The sequence below is a fragment of the Brassica rapa genome, chromosome A02 (assembly GCF_000309985.2).
Source record: "Brassica rapa cultivar Chiifu-401-42 chromosome A02, CAAS_Brap_v3.01, whole genome shotgun sequence".
NCBI lineage: Eukaryota > Viridiplantae > Streptophyta > Magnoliopsida > Brassicales > Brassicaceae > Brassica > Brassica rapa.
In genome coordinates this window covers 26,842,066-26,863,373 of record NC_024796.2, presented here as the reverse complement: position 1 = coordinate 26,863,373, position 21,308 = coordinate 26,842,066, and the positions used below count along the sequence as shown (strand labels likewise).

General features: G+C 34.4%; 6 protein-coding genes across 9 annotated transcripts; 5 read left to right on the top strand and 1 right to left on the bottom strand.

Moving 5' to 3' along the window:
- The first annotated feature begins 754 nt into the window (after window positions 1-754).
- On the top strand, window positions 755-5,902 carry LOC103854163. The gene has a single exon (XM_033284889.1). The coding sequence runs from the start codon at window positions 4,427-4,429 to the stop codon at window positions 4,688-4,690; it is 264 nt and encodes an 87-aa protein (XP_033140780.1). The 5' UTR covers window positions 755-4,426; the 3' UTR covers window positions 4,691-5,902.
- A 2,479-nt stretch (window positions 5,903-8,381) lies between these two features.
- Window positions 8,382-10,215, top strand: LOC103854164 (expansin-A5). Its single transcript, XM_009131087.3, has 3 exons — window positions 8,382-8,654; window positions 9,108-9,399; window positions 9,674-10,215. Exons 1-3 carry the CDS (start codon window positions 8,489-8,491, stop codon window positions 9,981-9,983), a joined length of 768 nt encoding a protein of 255 aa, XP_009129335.2. The 5' UTR covers window positions 8,382-8,488; the 3' UTR covers window positions 9,984-10,215.
- LOC103854165 (transcription factor MYB117) lies at window positions 10,175-12,939 on the top strand. 2 transcript variants are annotated; one of them, XM_033284880.1, is made up of 3 exons: window positions 10,175-10,395; window positions 10,448-11,268; window positions 11,337-12,939. In XM_033284880.1, exons 2-3 carry the CDS (start codon window positions 10,986-10,988, stop codon window positions 12,017-12,019), a joined length of 966 nt encoding a protein of 321 aa, XP_033140771.1. In that variant the 5' UTR covers window positions 10,175-10,395; window positions 10,448-10,985; the 3' UTR covers window positions 12,020-12,939. The 2 variants fall into 2 exon arrangements, with proteins under 2 accessions (XP_033140771.1, XP_009129336.1); XM_009131088.3 differs by lacking the exon at window positions 10,175-10,395 and having other exon boundaries at window positions 10,440-11,268; window positions 11,337-11,624; window positions 11,703-12,939.
- A 477-nt stretch (window positions 12,940-13,416) lies between these two features.
- LOC103854166 (probable calcium-binding protein CML45) lies at window positions 13,417-14,369 on the bottom strand. The gene has a single exon (XM_009131089.3). The coding sequence runs from the start codon at window positions 14,118-14,120 to the stop codon at window positions 13,560-13,562; it is 561 nt and encodes a 186-aa protein (XP_009129337.1). The 5' UTR covers window positions 14,121-14,369; the 3' UTR covers window positions 13,417-13,559.
- Window positions 14,370-15,166: 797 nt separating this feature from the next.
- On the top strand, window positions 15,167-17,192 carry LOC103854167. Of its 3 annotated transcripts, XM_009131092.3 has the most exons (9): window positions 15,167-15,471; window positions 15,652-15,787; window positions 15,876-15,927; window positions 16,005-16,080; window positions 16,150-16,220; window positions 16,276-16,372; window positions 16,448-16,493; window positions 16,570-16,658; window positions 16,747-17,192. In XM_009131092.3, the coding sequence occupies exons 1-9, from the start codon at window positions 15,411-15,413 to the stop codon at window positions 16,992-16,994; spliced, it is 876 nt and encodes a 291-aa protein (XP_009129340.1). In that variant the 5' UTR covers window positions 15,167-15,410; the 3' UTR covers window positions 16,995-17,192. The 3 variants fall into 3 exon arrangements, with proteins under 3 accessions (XP_009129340.1, XP_033140774.1, XP_009129339.1); XM_033284883.1 differs by lacking the exons at window positions 15,876-15,927; window positions 16,150-16,220 and having other exon boundaries at window positions 16,570-16,648; window positions 16,746-17,192; XM_009131091.3 differs by lacking the exons at window positions 15,876-15,927; window positions 16,150-16,220.
- A 277-nt stretch (window positions 17,193-17,469) lies between these two features.
- Window positions 17,470-20,596, top strand: LOC103854169 (amino acid transporter AVT1I). The gene is made up of 4 exons (XM_009131093.3): window positions 17,470-18,541; window positions 18,908-19,007; window positions 19,098-19,705; window positions 19,955-20,596. The coding sequence occupies exons 2-4, from the start codon at window positions 18,917-18,919 to the stop codon at window positions 20,471-20,473; spliced, it is 1,218 nt and encodes a 405-aa protein (XP_009129341.1). The 5' UTR covers window positions 17,470-18,541; window positions 18,908-18,916; the 3' UTR covers window positions 20,474-20,596.
- The last annotated feature ends 712 nt before the right edge of the window (window positions 20,597-21,308 follow it).

Below are 21,308 nucleotides of genomic sequence, written 5' to 3'. Positions count from 1 at the left end.
GGACCTAGACTTCTAGTATGACTATTTTGTAGTAGATAAAAATGGTATTTCTCTTTTAATAGAGAAGATTAGTTTCTTAATAGATTATATAAATCTATAAATTGATTTTTGAAATGTTGTTAATTTCTTTTTTTGATTATCTCCCGAGTTTTGAATCAAATAGAACGGAGATGTGATGTTAAGAGTTTTCAAATGATGTAGTATAAAAGATTGTCGAACCAGTTCTAAGGGATATCAAAGCACCGAGAATGCAAGTACTAATTTAATCTAAGTGCAACCAATGATTTGGATGATTTTAAACTACTACTAATACTAGAAAGCAATAACATAATGATACTTTCTTGACTAAGGGAAAAGAGAACTCATGGACATAGGGATTAGACCTTGGGTGATCAAGTTTCGAACTAAGGATGAAAAATGATCAATCAAACTATCGACCTTAAGCCTAGACACAATTCTAAACAAGTTCTATGTCTAGATGAATGTTCATTTGCTAACATATCTCAAACATCAAATGTCTTTGGTTGAATAATATGAAAGCAATCATTACTAACAAGTCTATTAGCTATCTTAGCACCTTTAACAACAAATGTCTTTGGCAAAGTATACTAAAAGCAAAGTATACTAAAAGCATAGGAGAGTTGTCTCAGGCATTTCATCAAACACCTTTTTGGTGGGAAATGCCTATTGATCAACTTTTGAGTAGCCAACTCAGAAGATGCATTATGAATATACTCTACTAGGAAGGAACAAGAATGATCTACACTAAAACAACTTAGAACTAACCTAATCACCCTTAATCTTCATAACCCATGAATTCAAAAGGTGATTACTCACTAATCTCCATGATTCCTCTTAAACCCATATTGGATTTCAGATTAATCATGTAGAGAAAAATATAAGAAATCAACAAGACACTAGATGAAAGCAATCTGAATCTCAAGAAGTTTTTCTAGTTATTCTCCACCAAAGAGATCATCTGTCTCCAATGGCTTACAAAAGTACTTAACTTAGGTTTAGGTAATGTAAAACAAAAAACAAATGACCAAAAGGCCCCTGAAATAACATAAAAATCGTCCAAGCAAAACACGCGGAACGACCTAGCATAGCCGCTCCAGGAGGTCGCTTCCGACGCGTTTCTTCGTGTCTCGCCCCGTCAAAACGCGAGCGACTTGAGCTGGTCGCTCTGGCTGGAGCGACTTGAGATAGTCGCTCTGGGCTGGTCGCTCTGGCTGGGAGCGACCTTGGTAGGTCGCTTCAGGATGTTCGAACAGGGTGGATATGCCTCTAGTAAATTGGTCATAACTCTTTCATTACATCTTCAAATGACTTGAAACCATTTCCATTAGAAAGCTAACTCAATTTGCTGTGTCTCCACAGAAGATTTCTCTAAAGGCTCCATACATGCTCATCTTTCACCCCCTTTTGGATCACAATGCTCCCAAACATCTCAAATCACTCCATGGCACACTCCAACACCTAATAAGGACAATAAATACAAAATGCTACCTAGACATGGCTAAATCCTAATCTATATGATGAAAATGCTCATGGATGAATGGATAAAACAATGAAAATATGCAAGACATCAAGATGATTTATAAATTGGAACATTTTTGCCGAGTAGAACTGAACTGATCAAATTTGGATTGACCACTCTTATTTAAGTAACTAATCAAAATATATTTGTACTAACTTCTGAATTGGTTTTGTTACATTGTATGTTGTAACCACCAACAGTCTATTTTTTATAGACATGTTACAACAATTTATGACAATCCGGGAAAAAAGTATGAGAACAAGAAAGTTTAAAAGGTATATGTAAGACCAGAACCACAGAGTCTTACAAAATGTGACAAGAGTTTTTCAATAACTTTGTATATCATAGTGTTAGAGAGCATCTTCGGAGTCTAAAAAAATCATCAAAAAATAGTCTCTCAAGCTTTAGAAAAATATACATAATAATATGGGCTTATTAGTGAGATAGCCATATATGAATGTCAAATTAAGGAAGTAGTCATGATTTTGACATAATTAAATGTCAGGCTTTTTGCATTCAATCTAACCGGTTATACTCTTACCAGCAACAAGTTTCCAGTTGCATTGTCTAAAGTAAATAACGTGGTTATTTTTTGTGGCTTATTAACAATCACAGAACTGTACTGAAAGCGTACATCAGATATATTTTACACATATGATGAAAGAGTATGCATCGACATTAGGTAATAATATTTGTACGTGTAACAAAACATATGTAAATGTAATGGATATTTTATGTTATTAAAATTGCTATTCCATATAGATAAATAGCATAGTTCACGTATTACAGGCCAAGATATATGTGTTGTAAGTACTCAATGCTTCTTAAATGATAATATCTGGAAACATGGTTATAACAGAGTAATCCATTGTATTTTATATAGAAATGAACTTTTTATATTTCAAACATTACGATGATGCAGAACGATAGTGCATTTGTTACAGATCATGCAATTTCATCTCAAGTAGAATAGTTTGTTAATCGATTCTATCTCAAATAGAATAGTTTGAACATATAATTTTTCATATTCTATTTCAAATAGATTATGCATAAAAGATCTCACACAGACAAGTTGTATTGATTAAACCTTAAACCCTAAACCCTAAATCATAAACCATAAATCCTAAATCCTAAACCCAAATATAATCTCTAAACCCAAATAGAATAGAACAAAATAAATAACACAATACATACTGGTAAAATTATAAAATGTATATAATTGCATGGAAAGAAGTTAATGATGACCTAACCATACCACCTCGCCTTTTAAATACTAAACCCTAAACTCTAATCACTAAACCCTAACCCAAATATAAACCCTAAACCCAAATATCAAAATCTAAAAAATACATAATATTATATATGTAATATTAAATTATACAATGTAGATCATAGTATGTTTTTTACAGATTCAAAAACATGTAGCCATAGTGAGAACTTAAAAAAATTACAAACTATATATATAAACAAAATATCACTTTTTAGTAACCGTCAAATAGAATAGAACATGATAAAATAGTATAGTAACAAAATATATCATATTACAAAATATGAAAATACATATTGTTTTACATTTATATTCTATATGCATAAATAACTACATTGGTTTCGATTGTAGATATAGAGGTGATCGCCACTGCACAAGTCTTGTCTCTCACCATAAGAGTCTTTGAAACTCTATTATTCGCCACAGTTCTTCGCCATCAACATAGAAAATTTCATCAACAATCTCACAATTAATATACTATACGGACAGACATTCGTACTATTCCATTTATATACAATACCTTATGTACCCTAATTCTGAGAGTAGCTCCAAATTGAAAGAAAATAAGCAGGGACGAGAAGACGGTGAAGAGAATCAATGGAAAACAAGGAGAACTTACGGGAGTTTCAAAGATCTGAGAAGAATCGAGTTGGAGAAGTTCGGTAGAAAGGGTGTGCTACTAACCGCCGCTTAAACCCTAACGTAGACCCCTAACTCCGAAAACGAGTGACAATGGAGGACGAAGGAGATGGAAACTCTGTCTATTACATGCAGAGTTGAGGCGTTGGAGTGTTGGAGGAATTAGGTGAACGACGGTGAAAGTTAAAAGAGAAAGATGTGAACGACGGTGAGACACAAGTTACTTTTGTAAAGTTAATAATTAAAATATTTATTTAATTATAGTAGCAGGTTGAGCCGGTGATGTTTCAGAGGTATTAGCGTATTAATATATAATTGTAACAGTGTGTATAGAAATATTAGGTTAAATAGCTAGTATGTGAATTACCGTTTTTTTCATGGTCATTGGGCCCAATTCTCCTAATAATATTAGAGATTCAGTTTGAGATTCTTATTGATAAACACAGAACACTATACTAACTTACCCCATAATTGTTTTCTCCATATATGTATATATTTTTCTTCTTTGAAACACTTCTCCACATATATACATACATATATCAATATTTTCGATCTGTTTCAGTTTCATTGTTCAGAAATTACAAATGCAATCGACCTCAACCGTTGTAACCACAATGAAAATCATATTATTTTGGCTTAAAACCAGACAGAATGACAATCATATTATTTTTTTATTTTAGTAGGTGACAATATATAATTGTACACTATAATATATTGTAGCTGAAGTTTCAACTATCATCGGCAACTAGTTGTTTTATAACACAATAGTAATTAATACAAGAATCTTGGATCTATACACCCACCACTAACTCTTCTATTAATAGTTGACTTTATCTGTCGATGAAAAGGCCTCCAAGCAATCCCCAAAAGACCATGTTTGTCTCCATCATTAACTTATAATTACAAATCACAAAACACAATCAAACCCACATCACAGAATCACAATCAGATTCTTTCCATCTCATCAGAGAAACATAAACATGGTGAGACAAAGAAGGAAGTCAGAGAAAGAAGAAGAGAAGCGAGAACAGGAAGATGGAGAACAAGAAGATCAGAAGGTGCAGCCAAAGCAAAGAAGCGTGAGCAGAAGAAACATGCAATCTCTGGTGATCGGGCTTGTTGGAGGTGCTTTGACTCTCGGGGCATATTCTCAGTCCTATGTTTCTCCGGGCACATCTATCGGCGCTGGTCTTTTTGTCCTCTTCTTTGGCTTGCTTGTTAGCGAAGGTTTTATCTCTCTTTAAGAAATTGTTTCCGTATAAGTAATTTTAAACTATGCTTTTGTTTAATGTATGTTGTTTACATATATACATATCTATATGAGCATCTTGTTTGATTTTGTTTTATTTAAAAACTGTTGGGACTCTTTTCCATTAATGTGATCCAATCCATATTGTTTCTACGGATTTGTCTTCTTTTTTTTTATCTTGTAAGAATGTGTTTGATTTCTATATATATCTTCCAATACACTAAATTGTTACTAAAACATAGTCCCACAAAAATAGTTGAGGCAGATGATGCAATGAATTCGAAACTTGATGATCCATACACACATTTAGATACAAAGGCCTATGTATATACGAAGCAGACCCGTGCTTAGGAATTTTAAAGCCCTAAACAAAACAAAAAAGGTAGATAAATATAAGAAAAGAAAATTAACAAACTCGAGTTGTCCAAAAGTATATATTAATAAACAAGTTTACAAATAAACATTAATTCGTTGAAGTATTAGTAGGGATATAAGTTTAAGAAAACAAAAAAAAAAATTAAGAAGACGAAAAATGCATATATCAAATAAATATGCTGTAAGTCATGGTTTCTTTTCCCATTAATAGGCACGGCTCTAAATGATACTCTTCAACACGTTAGGCAAAGTTGACTTTGGCTGAGTACCTGTTAGGACCTGTTAATACAAAGAAAAAAACAAATTTAGATGTAAAAATGCCAATAAGTAAAGTATGGTATATTTTTCATTTTTATGTATGGTATACTTTTTGTGTTCAAAAAAGAGTATGATATACTTATAAAGTTATAATTAACAAAATGTTTGAAATAGCATAGCCTACATGAAGTTTTAGAAAACTATGAATTTGCGAAAAAAAAAAAGTCTCGCTCCTCTCCTCTCTGTTCTCTCTCTACGTATCTTTTACAGGGAAGATGAGTTGAAGCTTGAGACTTTCTTTTGTTTATAGCCAGATCTTGTCTGGTTTTTGACTCCCGATGTCTCGGGCTTTTGACTCTGGGTTGCGACGGTTCCTATAACGTCGTCTTCGCCGGCTCCTTTCTCGTCCCTTCCCGTTCTTCTACGGCGTTGTAGACGAGCTGGATTCCAGAATCTTTCTGGTTCCTTTGTTTTATTTTCTTCTTCTTCCCCTGACCTCTGTTTCTTTGTGGTTTATTGGGTCTCGATTGACTCTCGATCTATGGATTGGATTGTTTGTTCCTTTTCTCGTTAAGAGTTGTCTCATCTTCAAGCTTATTTCAATCTATAAAGATGTCTGGGCTTTGCTAGCAGGTGAATCTGATCCCTCCAGATCGATTGAGACAATCGATTATTACAATTATGAAGCGGTGGTCCTTTCTTTTCAATCGGCTTGAGATATCTTTGCAACGGGTCTCCGGCGAAGTTCTCTTTGAAGCCTTGTGGTGACTGGTGAGCCATGTTTGGCCACCCTTTGAGCTGATCTGTTACTATTGCTGTTGCCGGTTACTCTTCGTCCTCCTTCCTGTTCCGGTTTGTTTCCGGTGGAAGTCCGATTTGAGATTCCGGCGACGGTTACCGGTCGTTGAAGTAAGGTGATGATTCCTCTTCTGGACACGTGTTCCATCTTCGCTTTAGGTTCAACACGTGTGGAAGAATCGATCACGTTTTCCTTTGGACCTGTTTTGTTTTCCTCTATGGGCTTCGGTCCGTAGTTGTATTGTTCAGTTTGGCCTGTTTTGTTGGCCTTTTTCTTTATTGTAATGTTTGGATCTTATCCCGTTTGGGCTTGATCCATTTAATAAATTACAGTTGACAAAAAAAAAAAAAAGCATAGCCTACACATTAAATCTAAAAGTCGTCGACAAAAAAAAAATCTAGAAGGCGAAAGTAACAACACTAGACGTCAAAAAACACCACGCGTAAAATAAAAACACTACAAGTAAAATAAAAACACTACAAGTCAAACAATCCGGCTTACCATTCAATTTGTATGGAATGTAGAAGCCGTGTATCATTTTGCGTATTCGTTATTGCCTTATTGGGCCACTAAGTTGTGAATTTATTGTTTTCATTTGAAACCACGTTGCTTTAGACTTTCACCACACCCTTTTCTTTCTGAATATACTAATATCCCCATACATATATTATCATATGTCCATATAGTCTCATTTCTCTCATGGCATAAGGACTTTGGACACATCACTTTCATAAGCTAAGCTGTATTTGAACTACAAACCATGATTGACGCCACTATAGACGTTATACACTTTTAATTGACAAAATAGACGACTATTCACATGCTTCAGGTATTACTCTCATTTTGGTAGATGATCTACTCCGATTAGAAAAGGGGATTAACTAATTTAATTTTAGGGATACACAACGATCTTAGAAGCTGTACACTAAACTGAACCATTTTTGTCACCGACATAATTAGTTGAAATAGCGTCATGTCAAAGTCAATATATTTAAACCACCATGCTTCATCCATGTGAGAACGGGTACTAGTGTTCGACCAAATTTGAGTATGGATTAAGACTTCATTCGCATACTGGTGAAACGTACAAAAATATCTGCACGTCGTATATTACATGCATTATTTACATCAGTTCACCTAACAAAAAACGGAAAACAGAAGCTGTAAAAAAAATTCACAAGTTTTAGCAACAGATTTATAATGCTATATGCTTTCAATTCATAACATTTCTATTGCTGATAGCATATGATTCTATAACAAACTTTCAATATTTCATACGAAAACTTGTAATACTAAAATATTTATATTCATATATACATATGACATGTGGTTCGTTTTCATTCAGTCCATGTCGATACGGTTGTTTCTTCCAGCACAACTTTCCTTTTTTTAACAAATCGTTTACATGTATTTTTCATTTTTAAAAGAAAAATAGAGCATTAACAACGTATCTCTTGACCATCTCCTATCATTGTCAATATGTTTATGACATAATAACCGGTACAATTTCTTATTAAAGCAAACTCATTCGGTCTATCGCACATGGATACTTCGCGGCATATTTTGTTTACCAACATATATACATACTTGAAGTTGTTCAAGTGCTCGATATAGATTAAAAAAAAGATATGATATTTTGTAAGATAACAAATTTAAACTTGAAAGTATTTAACAAAAAAACAACTTGAAAGTAACAAAGTTTCTTATGCAAGCGTCAAACTGAAACAATAGTAGATTCCAGTGCAAAGTGGACTAAAAATAAATTGCACTGTTAAATTCTCAGGAATTATTTGTTGAGCTCTATATTGCATGTCTCGAACAATCAAACCCGCATAAATTTATTAGTTGTAAACTATTGTCCAAATCGTGTCTCCGTATGATGACACTTTCTGACATTTTAAATCATCAATACTTCTATACTTTAAAGGAAGGAAAAAAAAACTGGTAATGTTACAGTATCACAATCATATGTACTAATTTTGAGTGATAGACTCCAACTCATTTTGACAAATTTTCTTTGACCTCTTATGTGACATTCACCTCTCTTTTATCTCTTACGCGGTTCAATATCCTTTTTATGATTTTTATTTAACTTTTTTTTAACTTTATACAAACTAAACACTTAAAATGAAATAAATTTAATTAACAGATTATAGTGAAGACCAAGAAGCAGTGTGAGTGGGCATGGACCCGGGTTAATTCATTACAGCTAAAACTTTGTCCGAATCCTTCTTCCTATTTATACAAACTTCGTTCTTCCTCAATTTCATCACACCAAACTTCCACATTAAAATAACATACACATTGCTAATCTTCGTTCCTTTTTTCTCCCTCTGTATGTTGTAATTGATTTGCCTCATCATGGGAGCTTTAGTAATCTCGTCCCTCCTGCTACATGTCCTAGCGTATTCCATTTGCGTTCAAGGCTTCTACCGTCGTGGCGGCCATCATCCCGGCGGCCACGGAGGACGTTGGATCAACGCTCATGCCACTTTCTATGGCGGCGGTGATGCTTCCGGCACTATGGGTACCTTAATGTTCTCTATAATGTCTCATTTTCGCTTGTATCATTCTATTTAAGTGACAAAAGGGTAATTAATTCATTTCACTCCTGAGCTTAATCTCATGTTATCAGAGCTAGTTAGTCGCCTCGTTACACATGCAACCGATTTCAACGAGTAAAATATATTATACAGTCAGCGATTGAAGAAATTGACTCTTTGACGTTATAAGCTTATAAAATTTATTTTCTTATGTTTGAATTTGTTTTCTTTAAACTAAATTTTATTTTTCTTATGTTTGAATTTGTCTTTAGACTAATTTTTCTTAACACAAAACATTACAGTTTTTTTTATAAGAACTTTTACAAAACATAAACGCGAACTCCGGACGCAAAGAAAATAAAAACCTTACAAAAAATTGTCAGCCTAGTGTTTGGTGATGGGTTATAACCATTTGTGTAATTAATGAACAAAATTAGGTGGAGCATGTGGGTACGGGAATCTTTATGGCCAAGGTTACGGAATAGAGACGGCAGCGCTGAGCACGGCGTTATTCGACAATGGACTTAGCTGTGGTGCCTGTTTCGAGCTGAAGTGTGTCAACGATCCTAAATGGTGCATACAAGGCCGGTCCATTGTCGTCACTGCCACTAACTTTTGTCCTCCTGGTGGCGCCTGCGATCCTCCCAACCACCATTTCGATCTTTCTCAACCCATCTACGAGCATATCGCTCTTTACAAGTCCGGTATCATTCCGGTTATGTACAGAAGGTACTAATTTATTCATGAAATTGCATAGTAAAAAAATTGCATAATAGTAGTACTGAACTATATGAGTAGTTTTTTCAAATATAAAACACATTTAAAAGACAAACACAAGAGACACGTATCAGTGTGATTCATTTGTTACCACACAACTAAATCGAATTTAGACCTATAAATACGCATTTACTACTTCTGGACCAGTTGATAAATGTAGAAGAAATTGGTATTAAGTTATTAATAGACCTAACTTGTGGTGCCTCTATAATAATTATTTTTATAGGGTTCGGTGCAGAAGAAGAGGCGGGATAAGGTTCACGATCAACGGCCACTCATACTTTAACTTGGTGCTGGTCACAAACGTAGGTGGAGCCGGGGACGTACACTCAGTGTTGATGAGAGGGTCACGTTCAAGATGGCAATTAATGTCAAGAAACTGGGGGCAAAACTGGCAAAGCAACTCTTATCTCAATGGTCAAAGTCTGTCGTTTGTTGTGACCACAAGTGATCGCCGAAGTGTTGTATCGTACAATGTTGCTCCTCCTAGTTGGTCCTTTGGCCAGACCTACATCGGAGGGCAGTTTCGGTATTAACTAGTACACTAATTAAGTGATTTATATTGTAGACCGGTTTGGTTTGCTTCGGGTGTTTGTTGTAATTTCCGGTTCCAAGTTGGTGACTTTTTTGGGTAACCAATTGAAATTTGGACTGATAGTGATATATAGCCAACTGTGTGTGAACGAGTGAAAGAAATGTATAATTCTCATTTTATATAAAATGGAAAGTGATATTGTTATCAAAATAAAATAAAAATGAAATTTACCAGGATTGACTCTACGAAAATGGTTCACCATGTTTTATATGAATCTTGGACGGTTCAGAATCATTTGGCATTCTGCTTCTATATTAGAGCTCGCGGTTCTCTAATTGCTTATTCGGAATAGGTTTTAAACTTATAATATTATAGGATTCATGTACATATTTTCTCTGAAATTTTGTGGATTAGTTTACAATTAACCACCAAACATAAAGCAAAATTAATATGTTTGATGGGAAGCTTGGCGTAGTGGGGGACTTATTCAAACCTTGAAGGATAGTGTTATGATTTCTTTTTCTTGTTCTGTTATTCCTTGAATAATGCTTACAAGTTGCATATGCATAATGAATTACATACACATAAACTTCATGTATGAGTTACATCTGAAAATGGTTATGCATATTTTTGGTCTTATACACCTACATTTATACTTCTATAAGGAAATGGTATATTTTAGAAAATGGTAAAGCGTGGGGAGAAGAATAAAAGGTGACAAAATATTCAAACCAGTTTTTTTTTGAAAAAGACGATGTCAGAGAGAACTGAAACTGTTCTTAACAGAGCAACCATGAAAGATGTATGCGTGGGGCTTCTTTCTATTTCCATTTATACTCTCTTTCCCCACACCTGCTCTTCTCTCTCCTCAGGTTTCCATTTTTGGCAACCAAAAAGATTGCATATGATAACATAGCCATCACCAGATCCAAACATCACATGCTTTATCTCTATGTATATATGAGACATGGTTATAGAAGAGAGAGACCAAGAGAAGAGCTAGATGGATGTTTCTTGTTTCCATGAATACCCTTTTGATCTTCATTGCAGAGAAGCATTTAATGGCTTTGGAGAAAACAATGCAGTGGAGCTCTCTAATAAAAGAAGCATGCTGAAGGAGAGTGATGAATTCAAGAAGAAGAAGAAGAAGCAGAGAGGTTCTTCTAGGTTTTGTAGTAGAGGACACTGGAGAATCTCTGAGGACTCTCAGCTCATGGAGCTTGTTGCCCTTTACGGTCCTCAAAACTGGAACCACATTGCAGAGAAGATGCAAGGAAGAAGAACAGGTAAAAAAACAAAAAATATTTTCCTCTGCTTTTTCCGGAGAAAGTGAACTCTTATTGTGTTTTTGAAGGCAAGAGTTGCAGATTGAGGTGGTTTAACCAGCTAGACCCAAGGATCAACAAAAGAGAATTCAGTGTTGAGGAAGAAGAGAGGCTACTTGCAGCTCACAGAGCATTTGGCAACAAATGGGCTATGATTGCTAAGCTTTTCAATGGAAGAACAGACAATGCATTGAAGAATCACTGGCATGTCCTCATGGCAAGAAAGTTGAGGCAGCAATCAACTTCATACCTCAGGAGATTCAATGAGTCTTCTTATAATCCTACTTCAGATCACAAAACCTTCACTCTTCCTCCTGGTTTGTGTCTTCTTCTTACTCTATCTAGTATACAATGTTTAAGCTTCATGTTTATGCTGATGATGTTGAATACGGTAGATGATGGTGAAGATATGAATTTGGTAAAGAAGAGCTGGAAAACGCTAAAAGAAGAGTATACAACTAACCTGAAAGCTCAGTATCTGCAAGAAGAGTATTGTTCTTTGCGCATGCCAATGCAGGGCCCACATCATCACTGCTCAACCTTCCCTGCAGATTCCTTGGCACTGACACTGCATGTCTCCATCCAGGAACCATCACTGTCGTCATCATCATGTGCAGAACATAGAGTGGTGGCCAGATATTTTGAGACCACCAAACCTCCAGCTTTTATAGATTTTCTTGGGGTCGGCCACCACCAAAGCCCCAAGATTTAGTGAGAGAAAGAAAAGACTAGGAGCTAACTAAGAACTTGATTACTCATGTCATTATTACCAGAGTCCTTGTCTTTTGTAAGCAAGTAACCATCATCACCATGTTCTATTTATTGAATTTCTTAACCAAATTTTGAATAACATATTGCAAAATGAAACACTCAGCACATAATTGAATTCTAAGAATGGAAAGACAAAGGTAAAGAATTAAGGACCAAATGTGTAAAACTTAACTAGCATGAGAAACACACACACTCATGCATTCTGAGTGGAAGGAGAATAACTAACTAAAACCACACTTTCACACACTGTTCTCAAGTAGCTGGAAACTCTTAACACCATACAATTTCGATCATCTGGGTGTATCAAATCTTGATTACTGATCTTGGTCAATGCTTATGAGGATTCTTTTGTTATACCCAAAGACAGAATTTTTATCGCAACCCATTGTTCGCTTTCTCCCGGCGGTAAGTCAGAACAAGTCGCCGCCTTGCCTTTGTTACTGGAGCGTAGCGTTAACAGGAGAGAGAAGAGATTCAATCTACGTCCGCGCAAGGTGTTCGTTTGAATGCCGCAGAGTAAGTAGCTTTGCCGCTTCGGTTCAATTTCGGTTAATTCGGTTCGTTCACTATTCCACCGAATGAATTGCACTGAAAAAAATTCAGACCGGTTCATTTTAATTTTCCATGGTTTCAAACTTTTTCAATTTATAAAAATGTACCAAGATAGCTTCTTTTTTTTTTTCGGTTAGATATCAATTTTCTAAAAAAAATGAATATTTTCAGTTAAAATTCGATTACTTCGATTACAACCTGTTATTTTTGATTAGTTTGGTTGATTCATTTCAGATAATATTGGTTAGTCGGTTGTTTTATTTTTTTTTAAAGATTTTAAACTAAACTAACCAAGAATCAAACTGAACCGAATCAAACCGAAATATTCAAAGCTTTTCAAACTAAACCAAATTCAAAAACTGAAAATTTTGGTTTTGGTTCAACTAGTCCCAATTCAAATCTGAAGGCCAACCTACCGCATTGGGATGTGATTGTTTGATGTATTATCTTCTGTTATGAGTTTATGGGGGTGATTAGTAGTTTGATGCAGGTGTTGTCGATAACTTTATTTATTTCTACAGCACCAAATTTAGAGCAATCAAGTTTAAATTTTTCTTTTTTGAAACTATAGTTCTTGAAATAACCTACAGCTGTACAAGTGTTCTGCAGAGCCAAATATCCAAAGCAATTTTTTAATGTTTTTTATAAAATTTTACAGCAATAAAATTTAAAGCCATAGCAAAAAGTCTACAGATTTTTTTCTACATAAAAAATTTAAAATCTACAGCCATTACCAATCGGACGATATGTTGGAAGCTCTGAAATTACTAAAAGGTCCCTAAGATATCATGAAAGTTTGAATAATATCTGACATATGATGAGTGTTTTACCATAAAAAAATTCATCCCAAGAAGTTGAAGAAAAACATAAGAACTAAAAAGCAAAGATATTTTTAAGGGGACAAAAGAATAGATTAATCATATGACTTATCATAAGCTATTATTCTCCATGAATTTCACAAATCCGTTAAAATCGATCCTTCCATCTTTGTTTTCATGTACTGATCTGAGCATAGCCGAGCAATTCCCTAGGAAATATCCTTCTTTAAATCCTAAGTGAGTCAAAACTCTCTGCAACTCTGTAGCGTCGATGAAGCCGTCTCTGTTTTCATCGAACACATCAAAAGCTTGCTTCACTTCCTCCAAGCTCGCTTCGTTACTTTCGAACAAACTTGAAATCTCCTTGGAACTGTAGCGTTCTTGAAGCTTGTCACTTTCTTGGTCGGGAGAAAGTCCTAAGGTTCTCATAACCATTTCTATATCTGCTCTACAGAGATCATCATATTCTTCTTCTTCTTCTATGCCTTGTTTGGTCAAACTCTCGTGTTTGTGTGAAACACGTTGTTGGTGTTGAAGAAGAGGAAATAATCTGAATAAAAAGATGCGAGTAGTAGAAACCCATCTGCCAAATTTGATCAGGAACAGGTTGAAGAGAGCAAGGAAAGTGAGAGAAGAAGATCGTTTGTATTCAGACAAGAAACTCTTCTCCATGGTTTGTATATCAATTAATGAAATGAAAAGAATCTCAAAGAAGCGTCTTAGAGGAGATCTTGGAGCTATAGCAATTTATGTGTATGCTATGGATGGATGAATGAAACATATATTATATATACATGATAAGGTTTTCTAAAGAGGCAGAAGAGAGGAAGGTGGTGGTGCATGTAGAGACAAAAGACAAAGTCCGTGTTTTGAAGAGAAATTTTAAAAGAGGAAGTTTTTTCAATATCTTCAAAGAAAATGTAAAAAAAAAATGAGTTTTCTTGGTCTTATTTGGAGGGAAGTTTGGTGGGCTAGTGCGTGTATCATTTTCTTCTTTTTTTATTACTAGAGAAAAATGAAACATGCATGGACAATGGACATGTAAGACAAGACTCTTTTGAGAAATGTTTGACTATACTAACCCCATTCATGGTCAATGTCTCCCTTCCACTTCCACGCTTGAGTGTATCTCGAAGATATTCATACTGACTAGGTAGAGAATTGAGAATTCAATAGATATACACGACCTGGTCTTCTTCTATGGTATTTACTTTAATCAAGGCCTGCCATATATAAAGCCAATTTGAGAAATACATCAAGATTTTCATCCATCTCTTGAAACAATGTAAATGCTATTAAAAAAATAAAAATAAAATTATATATATATATATACATTATGTTTGGTAATGGCGTGTTTGATATTTTCTTTTATAAGAAAAGCAGTCAACATTATTGAGTAGGTTCCTTAATAACCTTTTGTGCTACTTTCACTAAACTTTTTATATCAAAATGTTCGTCACCATATGATCCTCCTTGGTCTAAAAGATTAGGTTTAGACTCGGTTTCTCATATCTCATAACCTTGTAAAAAAGAATTGTAGCTTCTCCAAATTCTAACTCTGATTACAGTGACCAAGATTCTATTCTCATTTACTTCTGGTTTTATTTTAACGTCTAGTTATTACAATTTATAAGAGATATTGCAAGATGTTGAGATTTTTTGTAACTTTTTTCTTTCTACATAATATGTGAGGTTTGAACAAAAACCTCATTACGTAGAATCATTATAATAACTCTAAGTCAAACTGTTGATTCAACTTTTAATAGGTCTTTGAGTTTATGTTCAGTTAGACTCTTAATGGGCCGTGAGTTTGGGTTCGATTAGACTTTCAGTGGGCTTTTTGGCGATAAATTAGCTATTTAAATTTTGTTCTGGTTTCGTCTTTTAGTAATTTAAACTTTTTGCTGCTTGTGTGGGATTTGGCTTTCGAGTTTTCGATCGCCCTGGAGCTCGAGAGAATCCATGGATTCTTCGCCTGTGTCTGGTCGCCTCGATATATTCGAAATATACCGCAGATTCTGTGGTAAAGTTCCTTACTTTCCTCTTCTTTTTGATTATTTAGGTTTGAAAGGTTTGCTTTTTTTTTTTCAATATGAAGTTTCTTGCTTTGCTTGCTTATTGTAAAGCTGAAATTGGCGTAAAGTTTATAGCTTTACCTCATGGGTAAGTCTGGAATTTTGAAATATGAAGTTCCTTTTTGCAGAGATTAGATCAAGTCAAGGTCTGTGTAATAATATCTATAAACCTCCCTACGAGGAGGCATCATCACAAAGAGCTAACTATCTTAAAGAAGCATTGACTCAGCTCTTAACCCTTGTCGAGAACAAGTTTCAACCAAGGTGATTTAGCTTATACGATGTACTACTTGTCTTGTGCTGCTTATCCGTTTGCTTATTTCACTGCCTTGCATTGCATCCTATTGGTTAGAAACTCCATCTTTGATGAGTTGTTCAAGTTGATGTCACGCCTAGACTTAATGGCAAGTTTATGATTCCTTTAACTTTTATTCTTGATCAGCTGATCTGTGATCTAACCTTTGATATGTTCTCTTTGTAGGTGGACTTCTCGGAGTTTAGACGCTTTTATGATTTTGTTTTCTTCATGTGCCGTGAGAATGGGCAGAAGAGTATTAGTAAGAGCCTCTTTGTTTCTCTTCAATCATTTATTTGGTACTGAAACTCACTTTTTGAGTATTGTGAAGCTGTAGGCAGAGCTATTACCGCATGGAAACTGGTTTTGGTTGGGAGATTTAGGTTACTTAACCACTTGTGTGTTTGTCTGTCTTACGAGAAGAAGATGATGATGTTTTTTTTTTTAATCTTTGTAGAAAAACCAACGGCACAATATTACAGAAGATACTTGGCAACAAGTCTTGGTGTTTAGTCGTTGTGTACATGAGAATCTTGAAGGATATGACTCCCAAGGTACTGAACAAGTGTATTTGTATTTGTATCTGTATGTGTTTTTGTTCTCATCTTATTGCGTTGTGTTTCACGTAGGTGCTTCGCCTGTCCTCATCGATGAGTTTGTTGAGCAGATGTACAGGTTTGGAACAAAAGAAAAAGAAAAAGCTAACACGGTAAACAATAGATAGACCAATCCTTTTGTTATCGATTTACAGCATTCTAGGACCGAGAAAGAACACTAGCTTGTCATGTAACTGTGGTGACAGAGAATCTGAATCATGTCTTTATGAAGATCCTCTTTCAGGTATGTTTTGGATTTTTACAATCTGAGAGGTTTTGAGATTTTTAGGCATAGTTTTATTACCTTATTCTTCTTCTGTTGTTGTTGTTAGATGAGCATCACAAGGATTTTCGCCGCTGCAACACGGGTTTAAGAAGTGTTCCAGGCTTAAAGAGAAAAACATCTAAAGACTACGATGAAGAAGAAGTATCAGAAAATGAATACGCTTTTTCTTCTCCAAACATGAAACGGATAAGATCCGAAGACAGTCCAGGATGTTCATCCAAGACTCATTGTGCGATTGAGAGAAGTCTATCACAAGGGTTTGCGAGTCTTTTATCGACTGGAGATGAGTCTTGAAACACAAAGACACCATCCCGCATAAGCACAGGTTATATACAAAACAAAAGAGGTCCCAAGTTGACGTTTAGTTCTTATTTGTTGTAAGCTTATATGACATTTGCTTACCCAATCGATTAAAAAATTGATTTTATTTTTGTTTGGTTGCAAATTTAGTTGATTTGAAATGCTACTAATCAGATGAATTTTATTGTGCAATCAAGTCATATCTTAATAGATAAGATTCGTGATCTAATATTATGAATTAATGGCATGTTCAACCCTTATAATTAATTAAGGAATTAAGGAAGAGAACATGCAACAGAGTTCATTTTCTTTGCCAGAGAGCATAATCTATATACTTCCTCTGTCCTTAGATAAATATTTCTTTTTAAAACAAATTGTTTCAAAAAAAAGTTGGGTATTTTTATTAGTTAATAATGATAAATTATAAACTAAAAATAATAATTATATTTTTAAAATATTATTATTCTAAAATTATGAAAATTGACAAACACACAAATAATATATTTCTTATCAAAATTTAATATATTTTCTTAATATGTATAAAAATATATAAAATACCTTTTTTAGAAATACAAGGAGTATAATATAAACCGTTGAAACCAAAGCTACTCTCTATGTTTCATGTTATAGGTAGTTTTAGGGGAAAAAGGTTTGTTTCAATATATAGGTAGTTTTCATATTTCAATGCATTTTTGTACTTATTGAATATTTTGTGACCAATAATTAATACATACTTTGTATGATTGGTTGCACTTATACATAAATGATACTTTTTGAAAAGTAACAAATTTCTTGATATTGATATTTTTAACTTAAACTACTTGCATTTTGAAACAGAGGGAGCAGTAATCATTTAAGCAAAATCAAAATAATCACATAAAATTTTATGCAGATCTTTACTTACTCAAATAATTTTTTTTTTTGTAAATACTTGCAGTATTACACTTAACTTATGAAACTTCAATTATTTAAGAATGGCGATTTTATTTTGGTGAGGAATGGAATCAAAAGGCACCACTTCGATCGCCAGCCAACAAGTTCATCGAAGGATATTTCTTTGGTTTTGGATTGCTTTGATTAGCGAAGTAAGGATATTGTATTCGTTTAATTGATATTTTAAAAAGTAGCATAACTGAAATGACCACCATTTTAAAAAAATTTGAAATGTAGATTCCAAATTTTTGTCATTATGGTATTAATGATTGGATGTGTTTTAGGTTAAAAATAGACTTCGTAGGTTAGAGGTCTGTAAGTCTATAATTTAGAATATTGTTTACATTTGAGTGAAAAAAAAGAAGAAGAAGCTAAAATCTAGTAGTTAGTTGGTAGTGAATCCCTATCGTGTAGGACTTTAAATCCTAATCACCTAAAAAGTTTTGTCTTCACTTTCATATGCGTGAGACTCCACTCATTCCTTTTTCGTGATCCGTAAACTTAAATAGGACTACCTGTTCAAGTGCCATTCTTCAGGCTCGACGATTCACTTTGGAGATTAAGTAAGCTCCTTAGAGTTACACAAACTATTCCCATTTATTTTCCAGGTAAATTTTATGTTTTTCCTTTTACAAAATAATAAAATCTAGGTTTTTTTTGTTTAAAAATTAGGGTTTCTGAATCGTTTATGTGTAAACAAGCCTTTAAAATTTGGAGACTATAATTATATATTTATTCATAAATATGCATATACGCACACGTAACTCCTAATTAATCACAATAAGTAATCACGTTTCTCTTGCTTTTCTCTTTTGATGAACTCAACCATATAATCTTCTATTATTTTTGAACAGAAAGATATATCATTATTTCTGATACTCTCTTTCTATAGAAGTTCAAACTGTACACGTTAAAGTTCACTTATACACAACTTTGCAAAAATAAAATTGCATTCTCTACTTTTCTATGAGAAGTTATCAGCAATGGAAGAAGATAACCAAGAAAAACAACTTGAAGATGGCGGATCTTCTTCTCTCTTTAAGACTTGTTTCAACGCACTCAATGCTTTTTCAGGTTAACTTTTATTTAGTCGATACATTTATATATTTACTCGTCTTTGTATAACAATTTGAATGCTAATGGCTATAACGGAAATTGTATTAGGCATTGGAATATTATCAGTACCATATTCACTAGCTCGTGGAGGATGGTTAAGTCTATCACTTCTGTTACTCCTAGCCGCAACCGCCTTCTACACATCTCTGCTCATTACAAAATGCATGAACGCTGATCGCAGCATTAAAACCTATCCGGACATTGGAGAACGTGCGTTTGGTAAACCAGGGAGAATAATTGTGTCAGTCTTCATGCACCTAGAACTATACCTAGTCACCACTGGCTTCTTGATCATGGAAGGAGACAATCTTCATAATCTTTTCCCGGGGTTTAACATCAAAATGATCGGTTTAAGATTGAACGGTAAACAATCGTTCATGGCGTCAGTGGCCCTTGTAATCATGCCAACTCTTTGGTGGGATAATCTAAGCGTCTTGTCTTATGTTTCTATGAGTGGTGTTTTAGCTACGGTCTTGACTCTTGGATCAATATCTTGGGTTGGAGCTGTCGATGGAATCGGGTTTCGTCAAAGTGGAAAGCTGATTAACTGGAGTGGCATCCCTACAGCTTTGAGCTTGTATGCTTTTTGCTATGGCGCACATCCCGTGTTGCCCACTTTGTATAATTCCATGAAAAGTAAACATCAGTTCAACAATGTAAGTCATCATTTCTACACAAAGATTTTTTTTGTTGCTAAAATACACATATATATTGTTAAATTTGGATTATGTATATTTTTAGATCACGAATAGATATAAATCAATCACTATCATTAACCAACAAACTCGTGACCACTGGCATGAATTTATATTTTGTCTCGTGACCACTGGCATGAATTTATATTTTGTTTTGTATATATGAAAACTAAAAACTAAAATTATGTTAGTTTTACCTCTTTTTTGCAGGTCCTACTTATAAGTTTTATATTATGCACCATAGGCTACACATCAATGGCGGTATTGGGCTATTTAATGTACGGATCAAATACTCTATCGCAAATAACACTGAATCTTCCGACTCATAAGACGAGCTCAAAGGTGGCAATATACACAACCCTCGTAAACCCCATAGCCAAATACGCATTGATGATCACACCAACAGTGAACACCATAAAAGATTGGTTTCCTTCGCGTTACGCCAAGAAAACATATTTGCATCTCTTGATAAGTACATTATGTATAGCAAGCAGTGTGGTCATCGCTGAGACATTTCCGTTCTTCGGTTATATGATGTCTTTGGTTGGAGCGTTACTGAGTGTAACGGTCTCTATTCTTCTCCCTTGCTTATGTTACTTGAAGATCTCAGGAAGTTTCAAGAAGTTTGGGTTTGAGACTATCATGTTGTTTGGTATGGTGGCTATGTGTGTTCCTATTGGAGTCTTGGGTACTTACATTGCAATTCGAGAGTTAGTTATTAGTGTTTGAAAGTTTGATATTATGAGGCCAGTGTTTGTAGCAAATAAAGATGTTAAATCAATTCACATATGTTTGTATTTCTATTATCGCTTTCTCTAAAGTTACTTTATAGTGGATGTTGTTTCATTAATATTTCTACATGGGTACATATTAGTGAGATACTTTATACTTTGTGTGGATATTAACATCCACTTATACATACGTGATTATAAATGATGTCGCTATATACAATAGGACAGGAACCAGAAAAGAGAGTTAGTGAAATTTAGAGTAGATACACACAATGGCTAAAGTTTAATCATCGATTACATTCATTATTGTCACTTTTGTCAAATCAAATTGAGTCATAGGAAGAAGATGAGTGGATCTGATGCTCCTTCTCATAGCGTCTTTGTTTGCGGTAGCAATCTTGAACCTGCCGTGATCCTTCTCCATGGCTAGCATGTTGTCTTTCTTCATTAGCTTTTAATTTATTTGCTTTTTGCTACGGTGCGTATCCAGTTTTGCCTTTGTATTCTGATATAAAAAGAAAATATCAGTTCAACAAAGTAAGTTTTCATTTCTGCATAAATCAATCACTATCCTCAAGAACCTTTTTTTTTTTTTGTCAACATTCATTCCTCAAGAACCTCAACCACCAAATTTATGACTCCATTCGCATAGTTTACACGTTTCTTATGTTTGTTTTATAATTTGAATAATTTCATAACTGTTTTTTTTTCTGGTCCTATACTCCAGTTATTTTATACACCATAGATTACACAACAATGGCGCTTTTGTGCTACTTAATGAATTTGTCACATATCGCAAATGAAATTGGGTCTTCCGATTCATAAGACAAGCA

What these genes read in the sequence shown, in the direction of transcription:
- LOC103854163 (XM_033284889.1), top strand. Translation starts at nt 4,427, where the DNA reads ATGGTGAGACAAAGAAGGAAGTCAGAGAAAGAAGAAGAGAAGCGAGAA.
- LOC103854164 (XM_009131087.3), top strand. Translation starts at nt 8,489, where the DNA reads ATGGGAGCTTTAGTAATCTCGTCCCTCCTGCTACATGTCCTAGCGTAT. An exon ending in TGATGCTTCCGGCACTATGG is followed by an intron (nt 8,655 to 9,107) that starts GTACCTTAATGT and finishes GAACAAAATTAG; the next exon opens with GTGGAGCATGTGGGTACGGG. An exon ending in ATTCCGGTTATGTACAGAAG is followed by an intron (nt 9,400 to 9,673) that starts GTACTAATTTAT and finishes TTATTTTTATAG; the next exon opens with GGTTCGGTGCAGAAGAAGAG.
- LOC103854165 (XM_033284880.1), top strand. Translation starts at nt 10,986, where the DNA reads ATGGATGTTTCTTGTTTCCATGAATACCCTTTTGATCTTCATTGCAGA. An exon ending in GATGCAAGGAAGAAGAACAG is followed by an intron (nt 11,269 to 11,336) that starts GTAAAAAAACAA and finishes GTGTTTTTGAAG; the next exon opens with GCAAGAGTTGCAGATTGAGG.
- LOC103854166 (XM_009131089.3), bottom strand. Translation starts at nt 14,120, where the DNA reads ATGGAGAAGAGTTTCTTGTCTGAATACAAACGATCTTCTTCTCTCACT.
- LOC103854167 (XM_009131092.3), top strand. Translation starts at nt 15,411, where the DNA reads ATGGATTCTTCGCCTGTGTCTGGTCGCCTCGATATATTCGAAATATAC. An exon ending in TGTCACGCCTAGACTTAATG is followed by an intron (nt 15,928 to 16,004) that starts GCAAGTTTATGA and finishes TTCTCTTTGTAG; the next exon opens with GTGGACTTCTCGGAGTTTAG. An exon ending in GGTTACTTAACCACTTGTGT is followed by an intron (nt 16,221 to 16,275) that starts GTTTGTCTGTCT and finishes TAATCTTTGTAG; the next exon opens with AAAAACCAACGGCACAATAT.
- LOC103854169 (XM_009131093.3), top strand. Translation starts at nt 18,917, where the DNA reads ATGGAAGAAGATAACCAAGAAAAACAACTTGAAGATGGCGGATCTTCT. An exon ending in CGCACTCAATGCTTTTTCAG is followed by an intron (nt 19,008 to 19,097) that starts GTTAACTTTTAT and finishes AAATTGTATTAG; the next exon opens with GCATTGGAATATTATCAGTA. An exon ending in GTAAACATCAGTTCAACAAT is followed by an intron (nt 19,706 to 19,954) that starts GTAAGTCATCAT and finishes TCTTTTTTGCAG; the next exon opens with GTCCTACTTATAAGTTTTAT.